The sequence below is a fragment of the Lycium barbarum genome, chromosome 11, assembly GCF_019175385.1.
Source record: "Lycium barbarum isolate Lr01 chromosome 11, ASM1917538v2, whole genome shotgun sequence".
Lineage (NCBI taxonomy): Eukaryota > Viridiplantae > Streptophyta > Magnoliopsida > Solanales > Solanaceae > Lycium > Lycium barbarum.
In genome coordinates, this window is record NC_083347.1 from 74402653 (window position 1) to 74417982 (window position 15330).

General features: G+C 33.6%; 2 protein-coding genes across 2 annotated transcripts; both read right to left on the bottom strand.

Moving 5' to 3' along the window:
- Positions 1 to 1147: 1147 nt before the first annotated feature.
- Positions 1148 to 2459, bottom strand: LOC132619915 (uncharacterized). Its single transcript, XM_060334669.1, has 2 exons — positions 2252 to 2459; positions 1148 to 1339 (listed from the first exon to the last, which is right to left on the bottom strand). Exons 1-2 carry the CDS (start codon positions 2447 to 2449, stop codon positions 1148 to 1150), a joined length of 390 nt encoding a protein of 129 aa, XP_060190652.1. The 5' UTR covers positions 2450 to 2459.
- Positions 2460 to 8541: 6082 nt separating this feature from the next.
- Positions 8542 to 9167, bottom strand: LOC132619916 (uncharacterized). Its single transcript, XM_060334670.1, has 2 exons — positions 8737 to 9167; positions 8542 to 8605 (listed from the first exon to the last, which is right to left on the bottom strand). Exons 1-2 carry the CDS (start codon positions 9165 to 9167, stop codon positions 8542 to 8544), a joined length of 495 nt encoding a protein of 164 aa, XP_060190653.1.
- Positions 9168 to 15330: the final 6163 nt, after the last annotated feature.

The window sequence follows — 15330 nt, forward strand, 5'->3', positions numbered from 1 at the left end:
AGAAGTTTGATGCCCTTTGATAAGGTCAAAAACCCTGTCGAATTTTGCATCCATGGCTTTGCGAAGATCCTTTAATTCAGCATAAACCTATTTTTTCATAAAAAAAAATCGTTAGGTGAACATGGTCCTGTAAAAATGAACATATGTGAGTTGACCGTTACATATATTTTGTGTACAAATACATGCTTTAGTTAAAATATTATTGAAACTAGTACTTTCATGAATGTGACAGTGAAACTGATTTTGCATGTATTTGAACATAACAAAATACTTATAACTCATATGTTCAAATACATGATAATGATCATATGTACAAATACATAAAAAATATATATACAAATACATGATAATAAATGGTTCGAAGACTGTGTATTTGTGATAAAAAGGAACAAAGACTGTGTATTTGTGATAAAAAGGAACACCTATGATAATACAATTCAAAAAACACATGTTTGCTAATGTATAAAGCCACTTCAGTTAGGATAGAGACCTACCTCAGATACGTCATCCTTGAACATCCCAGTCATCAGGTGGTTAAATGATAGTGTTGGGTCTACTGTCTTCCAATTTAAGATCCTGGGGAATCGGTCTCCATTTCTTACGGCTAAATCTGGGTCCACATTGGAACAACACTCATATAACCATGCTTGAATAGCAAATGGAAAACCCCGAAGACAGTAATACTTTTTCGGCTTGTCCATCTTATTGTGAATGCTTTTAATCAAATCAACAAATGCTTCCTTGCCCCATGTGTAGTCCTTGTACCGTCCACTGTCTACCAGGTCAAAATGAAGTCTTGGAATTACGACGTTCCTCTTCTCACCTGAAAGTATGTAGTTATGAATGAAATACAGCACCGCAATCTTTAAAGCGTCTTGATCTGCATCATCATCTACACCCCAATTCTTGTCATTGAAGCACTCATTTAGCTCCATCTTTTTAACGCTTTTTTTGGAACCACCAAAGTATTTTTCCAACAGTCCATTTTTACCCTCGTTAAAAACGATTTCTTCACCATAACACTTTAACCCGGACATTAATGCAAATTCAAATAGAGAAAATGTCAATTCAGTCCCATTAATGTTAACTCAAAATGTCAATTCAGTCCCAAAAGCATCAGGTGTGCTTTTCTTCAGCTCTCTGACCATTAAACACCGGAACAGCTGCCCTTGGACTTCACAATGTTGCATCTGCAAGTATTTTCCAAATATAGTTTTAGAAAATAGCTGCTGCCGTCTTTCTGTAAGTTTGTCCTCCAAGTCCTTTTTATATTGTAGTTCATGTACGAAGCATATCGTATAGGATGAGTTGGAGGAAATTTAACAAGGAATTTAGGGTCCTGAAAAAAAGTCATATGTAGATAAAAATGAGTATGTAATATAGGAAAAAAACAACAACATTACGACAATGTATATGTAATCAAGTTTCTGTGTATTTTATGCTCGAATTGGCTCAGATACATGATAATCAGTTTTTCAGTCGTTCAAATACACAATTAGTTGTAACAAAACATGCAAAAAAAAATAGTTCAAATACATGATAATCAGTTATTCATTTGTTCAAATACACAGTTATAGGTAGTATGAACGTACAATTCTGTGCAAAAATATGTGTAACAAAACATTAAAAAAAAGTGTAACAATACATGAAAAACAGTTCTTCTTTTTAGTCAAATACATAGTTACAGGTATCATGAACATACAAATCTGTGCAAATACATATAATTCATATGTTCAAATACATGATATTTAGTTAATCATTTGCTCAAAAACACATTTAGGTGTAACAGAACATATAAATGTTTATAAAAAATACATATGACACGTGTTCAAATACATGATTGTCAGTTAGGTGTAACAAAACATACAAAAAAAAGTGAAAAAATACATGAAAATCAGTTCTTCATTTGTTCAAATACACAGTTACCTTTACCATGAACATGCTAGTCTGTGCAAATGCATATAATTCATATGTTCAAATACATGATATTAAGTTACTCATTCCTTCAAATACACATTTATGGTGCAACAGAACATGCAAATTTATAACAAAAATACATTTAACACTTGTTCAAAATACATGATTGTCGTTCCTCGCTTGTTGAAGAACACATTTATACGTGCCAAAACACATGATTTGATAAAAAAATATCAAAGTCCCAGGAATTGAACATCAGTAATAGCAGAGATTGATGTACATTCTAGCTACACATACATTTTAACCAAAAAAACATATATATTAAAAGAAATACCTGTTTCTTCACAGGTAATTGATCTTCTTCTGCTTCAGCCTCTACGACTTGTTTCCCCTTGCTGGCCGGAACAACATCAGTAGTTTTTTTCCTCTTCGTCACTGTAGCCGCATCTATTTTGTTTGACGATTTAGCAATTGGTGGATTTGGAATTCTGCGAGGATCATGTATATTCTTGGAACGCCTTTCAGTAGCCATTTTATCGGCAGAGGCTGCAACAACATTATGTTGTTGTTGAGAAATCCCCAAATCAAACGAACGAAAAACTATATTTTGAACTGTAAATGGTATACCTCGAGTAACCCTATTAGCTGTTGCTCCGTCTGTCATTAACAAGTGAGTTTAATTGCTCGAAAACCTAAACAAATAGAAGTTGAATACACTTCAAAATCTGAAAAATATGAAGTAGTCATGAGCAAAATACACTAATAGAATGTAAAATACTTACCCCAATATAACTTTCCCCAATTTTCGCATAAGCCGATTTGAAGCTGAAGAATCTTGAAGGAAGGTATTGGAGAAGAAAAAGGAAAGGATTGGAAGTTGAATACGGTTCACAATCTTTGAAAATATGAAATTATTCTGAACAAAAATACACCAATAGAATGTAAAAACCTATCCAAATACAACTACCCCAAATTTCGCAACAATGGTTAGAACGTGGTGAAACGTGAAGGAAGCTAGGTGAGAAAAAAATGGCAAGGATTAAAGTGGCTGGAGAGAGAATCAGACTAATTAATTGAATAACCGTTAAACGTGGGATTTGGGGATAGGGGGGAGTGTTTTACGTGTGTATTTGGCATAGTAACTAGAAGTTGCTGATATAGCTATGTGCAGTAATTTTAAAAAGTACTTTAGTTACTATTTATAAATAATTTAAAGGGTAGTTATTATTAATAAATATGTCTTAAGAGAAGCTACAACCAGTAAAAAATCCTTTTCTTTTTGCATGAGCACTCTTCACGTGGGCCCATTGGCCTAAAATCTGCATGTTCACCGTTTCGTTGGGCCTCTGGCCCAACACCTCATTCCATCTTGTCCAGACGCAGAAATGAAGATCCAACCATGGTGAAAATGGCTCATATTTCAGCTGGTGGCCTTAGTAATTTCTTTATATTTACGCTCATATATGTTGTATTGTAAATATTTGTGTAAATATTGAAACCCTTAATTATAACCTAGATGAAATAGGATTAGGCAAAAGATACTAATATCGTTAGAGCGAATAGGAAACCTGACATGTTTAACTTGGACCCGGCGGAAAAAGATAAAGGAGCACTTATTTCATGAAATGGGAAAATAACAAAGAAAGAAATATTTTCCTCTTTCTTAAAGAAAATTGACTTCTTTTCTTCGAACTTGAGAATTTTGATAAAAGTGGAATTGAAAGAAGTTTTTGTATTTGTACTATTAAGAAGCACGGGTTGGGGGCTCCTTTTCGTCGTCCGTTGTCCCCCCCCCCCCCCCCCCCCCCCAATGAAAAAAAATATATTTTATTAAACAACCCCTAATAAAAAAAAAAAAATTGTAAAAAAACATTGTGGGCTCCATATATATTAAACAACAACTAATATTAAAAAAAATTGTGTGCTCCATATTAAACACCAATCAGTATTAAAAAAAACAAAAATGGAACCCATCACATCCAAACTCACGGGAAAAAAAAGTGGACACCATATTAATAAGATTAAGCAATATTAAAAAAAAGTGAATCCCATATTAAAAAAATAAACAATGTTAAAAAATAATGTGGGCCCCATATTAAACACCATGCGTATTCGTAGCAAGCACTAATATAAAAAAGTTTTAAATACGGAGCACAAACTACAATGTTATATTAATCGTGTTTTGAACATAGTTTTCCATATTGACAAAATCAAGCAATATAAAAAAAAAAGTGAATTCCATATTAAAAAAATAAACAGTGTCAAAAATGTGCAGACTTTGTATTCTTAGCAAACACTAATATAATACAGTTTTAGATACGGAGCACAAATCAATGTTATATCAATCGTGTTTTGAACATCGTATATATATATATATATATATATATATATTATATGCATAAAAATAGTGCAAAAAAAAAAGTGTAGGCTTTGTATTCTTAGCAAACACTAATATAATAAAGTTTTAGATACAGAGCACAAATTACAATGTTATATCAATCGTGTTTTGAACATAGTATATATATATATATATATATATATATATATTATATGCATAAAAATAGTGCAAACTAATAATGTCCAAAAGGGCGGGCCCCATACTAAACAACACCAAGCAATATAAAAAATAAAAATAAATAAAAGCAGAAACTATATAAAGCATGGGTTTAGACCCATGCTTCATCGTCCGTTGTCCCTTAAAAAAAGGGTGGGCCGCATACTAAATAACACCGAGCAATAAAAAAAAGGAAGAAAAAAAAGTGGACCCACCGCATCCAAACTCACGGGAAAAAACGAGTGGACCCCATATTAACAGAATCAAGCAATATTAAAAAAAAAAAAGTGAATCCCATATTAATAAAACAAACAATGTTAAAAAACAAATTCTTAGAAAATCAAACAATTAAATCAATAATGATGGACTCATTGCCACATGCGTATCAACCCATTAGTTGGAGCAAATGAAATTATTGTGCACCAACATACTTAAAATACTCATATATTAAAATAAGATAGAATTTAATTACTTTTTCATTTTTTTCTTTACTCTAATAAATGTGAAAAAATTTGTGGGCCCCATATTAAACACCATGCGTATTCGTAGTAAACACTAATATAATAAAGTTTTAAATACGGAGCACAAACTACAATGTTATATTAATCGTGTTTTGAACATAGTATCCCATATTGACAAAATCAAGCAATATAAAAAAAAAAAAAAATGAATCTCATATTAAAAAAATAAACAATGTAAAAAAAAAAAGTGCAGACTTTGTATTCTTAGCAAACACTAATATAATAAAGTTTTAGATACAGAGCACAAATTTCAATGTTATATCAATCGTGTTTTGAACATAGTATATATATATATATATATATATATATATATATATATATATATATATATATATATATATATATATATATATATATTATATGCATAAAAATAGTGCAAACTAATAATGTCCAAAAGAGTGGGCCCCATACTAAACAACACCAAGGAATATAAAAAATAAAAATAAAAAAAAGCAGAAACTATATAAAGCATGGGTTTAGACCCATGCTTCATCGTCCGTTGTCCCTTAAAAAAAAGGGTGGGCCCCATACTAAATAACACCGAGCAATAAAAAAAGGAAGAAAAAAAAGTGGAACTCACCGCATCCAAACTTACGGGAAAAAAAAAGTGGACCCCATATTAACAGAATCAAGCAATATTAAAAAAAAAAGTGAATCCCATATTAATAAAACAAACAATGTTAAAAAACAAATGCTTAGAAAATCAAACAATTAAATCAATAATGATGGACTCATTGCCACATGCGTATCAACCCATTAGTGGGAGCAAATGAAATTATTGTGCACCAACATACTTAAAATACTCATATATTAAAATAAGATAGAATTTAATTACTTTTTCATTTTTTTCTTTACTCTAATAAATGTGAAAAAAATTGTGGGCCCCATATTAAACACCATGCGTATTCGTAGCAAACATTAATATAATAAAGTTTTAAATACGGAGCACAAACTACAATGTTATATTAATCGTGTTTTGAATATAGTATCCCATATTGACAAAATCAAGCAATATAAAAAATAAAAAAAAAGTGAATCCCATATTAAAAAAATAAACAATGTAAAAAAAAAAAAGTGCAGACTTTGTATTCTTAGCAAACACTAATATAATAAAGTTTTAGATACGGAGCAGAAATTTCAATGTTATATCAATCGTGTTTTGAACATAGTATATATATATATTATATGCATAAAAATAGTGCAAACTAATAATGTCCAAAAGAGTGGGCCCCATACTAAACAACACCAATCAATATAAAAAATAAAAATAAAAAAAGCAGAAACTATATAAAGCATGGGTTTAGACCCATGCTTCATCGTCCGTTGTCCCTTAAAAAAAGGGTGGGCCCCATACTAAATAACACCGAGCAATAAAAAAAAGGAAGAAAAAAAAGTGGAACTCACCGCATCCAAACTCACGGGAAAAAAAAGTGGACCCCATATTAACAGAATCAAGCAATATTAAAAAAAAAAAGTGAATCCCATATTAATAAAACAAACAATGTTAAAAAACAAATTCTTAGAAAATCAAACAATTAAATCAATAATGATGGACTCATTGCCACATGCGTATCAACCCATTAGTGGGAGCAAATGAAATTATTGTACAGCAACATACTTAAAAAACTCATGAAAAAAAAAATGGACCCATATTAAAAAAAAAAAAAAAGGCAACGTCAAAAAAAAAAAAAAAAAAAAAACCCCGCACCCCATATACTAAAAAATCAAACAATATTCATGTAATTTCCAAAGTATCCCCATCAAGTCAATAATAGTGGATTCATTGCCGCATGCATATTAACCCATTAGTGAGAGCAAATGAAATTATTGCACAGCAAAAAACATGGACCTCATATTATTACTTTTCTTCAAAATATTTAATTGCTGTGTTTGCTATTCCGCCATGTCATTTATTTATTATGTTTACTAAAATAAATATACTTAATATATATATATATATATATTTAAAAAATAAGATACAATTTAATTACTTTTTTATTTTTATTCTTACTCTAATAAATGTGAAAAGAGATTAATATCAAATGAAGATCAAATAATGAATAAGATAAATTAGTCAAATTATAATTCTAATTCACGTTTCCTTAAAAAACCATGCAAAAGACAACATGACAAGTAAAATGAGTTAAACTGAAAATATTTACTAAAAATTTAAAAATAACATTTCTTCGTTTAATTAGAAAATTATTTTCTACTTTGTTTCGTTTCAAACATGTAAAATTAATTTAATAATGTGAATTAGAATTATCCAAATCAAAATTCGATAAAAAATAATAAGTATTTTACACTTTTAAATTAATCGAATTAAAATTGAAAATATCAACTGATGCTTAAATGTTGCTATTATTTTATCTCAAAGAGAGGAAAATAATTTTCTTTTAAACAAGTCTTCTCTTTTAAAAAGTATTAATAAATTTTCGTAGCAAACACGAATAAAATAAAGTTTTAGATACGGAGCACAAACTACAATGTTATATTAATCGTATTTTGAACATAGTATGTATATATATATATTATTATTATTTAAACAGAACTACATATACATAGATATACTATAATCCAAAGTGTTGGGTCCGTGGACCATCTAGTATTCAAAAGAAAGGTTTATTTGAAACACAAGGCAAAAAATGGTTTAAGTTGGCCTCAAACCAATTTTGGGCCTCGGCCCATCTAAGTTTAAAGAAACAAAGTAATTTTACTTAAAAATTGAGTTGGGATAATGATTTGGATAAAGAATAAGGTTGACCACCTTTCTAAAAGAGAAAAGTAATATGATTTTACTTTAAAGCTTAGTTACAAGAAAGTGTAAATTTATGTCAATTTTGTTGAAATCCTGGCATATCAAACAAAGGCCATACACTTGACATTTTTTCAAACCTATTCGGATAAAATATAGATTATAATATTTTGGACCATGTGAAGTGGAACTCTACCTATTTTTTTTTTCTTCAAAGCAACCAGCATGAGACTGGTTGTGTTTTCTTCAAAAAATCTGTACAGAAGCAAAAAATAAAAAGCAAGAAAACAACAAAGGCCAAAAGTGCCTCAGAATAGACTAGAAACATTAATCTAAACACTAATATTGACTTAATTATTGCTGCTAATCCAGTCTTGGTCCGATGCCATTTCAAATCACGTCAAAGCTCTCACCAGGTGGTTATGGAATCATAATACCAATAGAAGAATCCTTCCAACATGGATTAGGCTGTGTTAGTCAATCTTAGTGTCAAGTGTAGTTTCTGAATACTTCTTTATCTGTCCAGGGTTTATGAAAATCAGCTAACATACCATAATCTAGGCTGCTAATGTAGTTCTTCCAATAGAATGAACTGAGAGTTGATACCACACATTAGATAGAACTACACTAGCAACTAAGTATATAGATATGAGCTGATGACAAAAGTTTCTAGCCTGAATGTGATATGCTGTATGCAAGATATCAGTAATCATGCATTTTGTAAATCATTTGAAGTTCAGTTTGGTTCGCTAACATGCTGTTTCTTGAATTTGAAGCTAGGCATATTATGTTTATCAGCATTTAGAATTCCTTTGGCCACTGATGGAAGTTCCTGATAAATTGTTATGTGGAAAGTACCTGCAAAATGAACAACCATGTTAGTTAAACAATCAGCCAATTTGTTGCCTTCTCTGAGTATATGGACAATTTGTATGGTTCCTTTATTTCTCCAATCCTGAATCAACTGCACCATCATACAAATCCTCTACGGTATCTCCCATTCATCATTCAAAACCTTTGTCATTAAGAGTGAGTCTGTTTCCACTATCAGAGGAAACAATTGATTTGCAACACAATATTCTACCCTCTCAAGAATTTCTCTTGCCTCAGCAACAATACAAGATGCATCTGGAATAATGCTTGCCCAAGCATGCACTAAGTTTCCTTCACTATTCCTGATACAAAATGCTGATGAAGTTTGACCTGTGTTGCTCTTGTATGCCCCATCTGTATTACACTTATACCAACCATTAGGAGGACAATTCCATGCTACTGCTTTGCTTGTTACTTGTGGTTTATACTTTTCCAAAAACTGAACCAAAAGAGGCCAACTGTGAGGGATATCTAACCATGAGAACTTGAACTTTGCCAGCTGCCATAAGTTCCTGTTGATCTCAAATATCACCTTATTTCTTGACATAACCCCTCCATGAATAATAATGTTCCTTACTTTCCATATCTACCACATTATGATTGCAGGAGCAGCCTGATAGATAGGTTTCAACTGAGCTCCACATTTTGCTGTCCACCATTTAGAAACTGTTTGATTAATCTGCACAAATGGTCCTTGTACTCCAGCTGCTGATGAAAAATCTGCCAGATATCTGATGCAAACTCACCTGTGAGAAACAGGTGAGTCATTGTCTCCTGTTGGGGAAAGGTACAACATCTGCATATTGACACCATACTTATACCAATTCTTGCCAAAACATCATCAATTGGAAGTTTGTGGTGCCAGACCCTCCATAGAAAGAAAGAAATCTTGTATGGTAAGCCCTTGGTCCACATCATTTTAAAACACCAGCTTTCCTGTTTGTTCTGTCTAATAGCCTCCCAAGCACTATTCACTGTGAATTTGCCTGTGCTTGTCAATAACCACCAAGCCTTGTCACTAGTCATCTCCCTATCATTGATAGTCAACTCAGACCTGATATGTTCAACAATATCTGCAGGCAGTGTGTGATGCAACAGATCAAAGTTCCAAGTTCCATGTGTCATAACTTCATTAACTTCTTCAATATCTTCATTGAGTTGAAAACCAGCAGGAATCAGCTTAACCAAAGGTCCTATCCTAGTCCAGTTATCAAACCAGAAGCTAGATGAGCTATTTCCAGGCTCCCACCAAATGGCATGTTCAATATCATCCCTGGCTTCTAGCATTTTCTTCCAGAGCTGAGATTTTCCCTTCCACCTTACCAGGGTTGGAGTTTGCCTTTTCCAATATTTGTTCCACATAAATGTGGACCATAAAGTGCAGCTAGTCCTGAACCCCCACCATAGCTTAGCAAAGAGTGCTTTTGAAATATCAAATAGAGATCTGAATCCCATGCCACCTTCTTGTCTTGGATAACACATATTTAACCAAGAGGCCCAATGTCTATTCCTTTTATCTTCCTTGTTACTCCAATAAAACCTTGCAGATATCCTATGTAACTCTTGAATAGTGTGCCTTGTAGGGACCATTGCAGACAACAAATACATTGGCATACTTTGAAGAACACTGTTGATGAGCACAACTTTACTTCCAAAAGACATCAACTTGCCTTTCCAATTCTGGAGCTTGTCTTTCACCTTCTTTATCAGATCATTGTAATATGCTTTCTTCTTTCTGCTATGAAAAATTGGGCATCCTAGATACTTGAATGGAAACTCACCTCTTGTAAAACCAGTGATTTGTGTCACATCTTGAACTAGACTCATTGCACAGGTTTTATACATGTAAAAACAACTCTTATCTCTATTCATTCTTTGCCCTGAGACAGTCTCATAATTTAGCAAAACTTCCATTACTAATTTCAATGAGTATCTGTCAGCTGAGGAAAAGATTATGGTGTCATCTGCATATGCCAGATGATTTAGATCTGCACTCCATTTAGGCATGCCAAAACCTCTATACATTGGATCATCAAACAAGCTGTTCAAGGCCCTTGTAAGAACTTCTGCAGACAGTATAAATAGTGCTAGAGATAGAGGGTCACCTTGTTTTACCCCTCTTGTTGAATGAAAAAATCCATATGGCTGACAATTGATCATCATAGAATACCAATTGTTAGCTAGAAGTCTCCAAATCATATCCACAAAACCATCTGAAAAGCCCATCTTGTGAAGAATTATGATAAAAAACAACCAAGACACCCTATCATAGGCCTTTGCCATATCTAACTTGATGATTACATTTGCTGGTTTTCCTCTCTTTCTTATATCTGTGACTATTTCCTGAGTTAGAAGAACACTCTCAATAATGCTTCTCCCCTTCACAAAACTAGATTGATTTGGTGAAACAAGCCTTGGCAAGATGCCCTCCAATCTACCATGAACCACTCTTGATATAACTTTATTGATAAAGTTACTCAAGCTAATTGGCCTCATATATGCATAGGTCTGAACATCTTGCTTTTTTGGTAAAAGAACCAAATTTGTATGAGTGATGGATTTAGGAAGAGTGTGACCTTCATAAAAGGCTTTAACCACATTAAGCACATCTAGACCAACAATATGCCAACAAGCCTGAAAAAAAGTGCTTGTTAATCCATCAGGACCACAAGCACTATCCCCATTCAAAGCAAAAACTTCTTGTTTGACTTCATCAGCAGTAGGAACAACAACTAATAATTCATTATCTTCCTCAGACACTAAGGATGGAACATGGTTAAGTAAGCTGAAATCTGTAGTTTCTTGCTCCTGAGAAAACTATTTTTTGAAAATTCTTCAGCCTCCACTGCCACTTGATCAGCATCTTCTACCCAATCTCCATTTGAATTCTGAATTCTTTTAATTTGTAACCTCTTCCTTGTACCATTTACCAGATTATGGAAAAATCCAGTAGTTCTATCCCCTTAAGCAAACCAAGTAACATTAGCCTTCTGTCTCCAGAATTCCTCTTCAAAATGCAAATATTTCTTTAGTTCAGCCTGTGCTGGTTGTAGTACCATTCTGTTCAAAGGAGAAGGATCCCCTTCAAAAAGTTCTTCTTTAATCCTCACAATTTCTTCTCGAATAATAAACTACTTGAAAATATCCTCATAAACTTCCTTGCTCCGTGCAGACAGAATATTTTTTATATGCTTTAGTTTCTGTTTAAACAGCATAAAAGGATTGCCATCCAGATTACTTGACCAATTATCCCTAACTATGTTCAAGAAGCCTTGATGCTCAGTCCCCTTGATGCTCAATCCAAAACTTCAAAAATCTGAATGGTCTAATACATGCCTGACTTTGTTCTCCCAATGTAATGAACAAAGGAGCTGTTACACCTCGGAAAATTTTTCGTTCATGCACAGTGAATAGACTGACGAAGGGCACGACGTATGCGATGTTTTGATAAGTAAGAAATAACATTTGATGATTCTAAATGAGATTTCAAAGACATTCGAAGTAAGAGAAGAAAGTTTGCCAAGAGGAGGCAAGACATACGAGATGTATCGGAAAGGATTTACGAGTAACGAGTTAGTGATGATTTGATGATGCTTTGGAGAAGAGTTATAATGTACCTTATATTTGTATTGATTTCAACAAGTGTCAAGAAGGTTCCATAAGGATTGGAGATCAAACGAGTCAACGAGAACGACTTTCGAAAAACTGTGGATTGTACGGTCCACTATACGAACCGTACAAAAGATACGGGCCGTAAGTCTGGCCGTATAACCTGTCCAGAGAAGAGCCTCCGCTGGAACCATTATACGGTCACACATATGGACCGTATAAATTGTACGGACTGTATGTGTGTCCGTATAAATGTGTTGGGACAGATTTTGGGTATTTAATAAGGGGCCAAGTTCATTTCATTTCATTTCCCCTTCACTCTCCTTCTCTCTAGAACACTTCTTCCATAAGAATTCAAGAGATATTAGTGATCAACTTCATCAAACCAAGTGAATCAAGTGTAAGAAACTAATTAAAGTTCATCCAAGACAAGGAATCCAAGTGAAGGTGAAACTAGGGTTTTGCTCAAGTGTTGTGTTTGCACTCAAGGTTCATTCCTACACCATCTAAGGTACGATTTATGGTATTTTCATGTTGTTTAAGGTATTTGAAAGTTGAAACACTTGGATTGTAGAAGAATATAGATAAAGATGAGGAATATGTCATGAATGTGATAATAATGATGATAAGTTTAAACCTAGAGATTCCAAAGCAAGGAATGATGTCTATGAAGTTAAAGATCCTACTTACGATCCCTTGATGTTGTTCATGGTGTGAACTCACCTTAAAATGTTTGTTCCTTCAAGGTGAGATATGATGAATATGGTCACTTCATAATGTAATCGGGGGTTCTCGACCTTATGTCACCCCGACCTTGTTATAGATTGTCTATAAGCTCTAACGCATGTCCTACGACCAATGTTATGAAAAGTTATGAGTCTATGTTCATAGGGGGTTCCATATGAGATAAAGGTAATAGATATGCCATAGATACGATGATGGTAATGATGAGCCTAAGTCTAGAGATTATAAAGTCTATCATACGATATTTTTTTACGAAGTTCATGCTACGAATATGATATGATTTTCATAGATTGTCTTTAAATTCAAATGTGTGCTCTATGAAAAGTTATGATAAGCTTATGAGATGTATGTGATGGCAATGATGATGATGAGATATACCGAGCCTTGTTATGGTCGGGTACGGAAGACATGTATGTGATATTGTCGAGCCACTACGTGGACGAATACGGATATTGTCGAGCCACTACGTGGCCGAATACGAATAACGCTTTATGTGTATAAGCAGATACGATACTATGATATACATATGATACGATGACGTATACGCTATGATGATACATGTATTATGGTTATATATGATATAGGCATGAAAGGTATCCACCCTTAAAAGTTGCGCAGGTTATATCTTGATCTTATGCCTTATGATTTCTCCATTATGTTCATTTCATTCATGCCTTACATACTCAGTATAATATTCGTACTGACGTCTGTTTTCTTTGGACGCTGTGTTCATGCCCACAAGTAGACAGGGAGGCGACCCAGATTTATAGAAGTAGATAAGAAGACTTTTGAGAGCACTCAATTATTCCGGAGGTGCTATTGAATTACTGTTTTATGTACATATATGTTTTGGGAACGACGGGGTCCTGTCCCGTCCATATGTCTAGTACTCTAGTAAAGGGTCGTAGATACATACGTGTGGGTAGTATGGTCTCACGATTTTCCACGTGTATATATGTATTATGTGGATAGCCAAAGGGCTTATGTATATAAAGGTAATTATGTTTCCAAATGAAAAAATGACTTTCCTACGATTTGGGTATAAAATCAATGAATGTACGTCTAATGAGTATGCTGAGTAATAGAATGAGTGGTGCTCGGTGGTTAGCCCCGGGTACCCGTCATGGCCCCTAGTCAGGTCGTGACAAAAGTGGTATCGGAGCAGTTCAGTCCTAGGAAGTGTCTACGAGCCGTGTCTTGTAGAGTCTTGTTTATGGTGTGTTGCGCGCCACATCTATAAACAGGAGGCTACAGGGCATTTAGGATGGTTACTCTTCTTTCATCTCTAAGATTGTGCGATAGAGCTAAGCCATAGGAAATGATATTCCTTATACTAACCCCTGATTGCAGCAGAAGAACGGTATTGACCGAAGAAAGTGATTGATGATGTTGAAGTTACGGAGATAAGCCCCTTCGTTGAGGCTACGTTATCGGAATATGAGGTAAGTTTCGACATCTTTGTGCTTTTACTTGAAAGTGGGAGCCCTGTGTGGCTGAGATATGTCGTATATATATATATATATATATATATATATATATATATATATATATATATATATTGGCCCTGTGAGGCATTGTTAGTATTTGCTGCGTGCAGCTTTTGGGATAGTAAGAAATATAGAGGAAACTCTTCCGAAATTTTCCTAAAATCTAAAGGAGATAAGATATAAGCTTGTAATATGTCCTAACGAGAAAAGATGTTGTGCAAAAAGGTAATGGCAGGATGAGATTAAGTTAGGAGTATCGTTAACAACTAGAAGAGATGAGTTAAATACTATTGAATTGATAGTAATGGTAATTATAAGAGCGATATTGAGACGGTAAAGGGAAATGCTAGAGTAAATTAAGGAGACTGGTAGTATTAAAACATGACATAGAAGAGAAAGGGTAACCCCAATAGAGTGTGATACTGAAGTATTGATTGGATGGATAAGTACAAGTAAAATACGACCAGTTTATTGGCAAAATAGAGTAACAACATGATTCAGAGAGGGGTGTGAAGTATAAAGGAGTATAACGAATGAAGATACCTTGATAAGATAACTTATGTGGTAAGTGTAATAGGGCTGATCAAAAAAAAAAAAGAAGTGCTCATGCTTACTTCATGAGGTTTATTCTATTTCATAAGCGGGATTGCGAATGAGATCAAGAAGTGCCACTCTATAGAGTTGATTATGATCGGGGTATAATGAGAATGTAACAAGAATTGTAATACAAAGTATAGCGAGGAAACGACTAAAGATGTGACATGGTTAATTGGAGCGGATTTAGACGTTGACTCATAACTACCGGATGAGCTAAGTACAATACATCCTTGTTCGGATGCTATGTCGGTTGTATTACTTGATTACAAAACT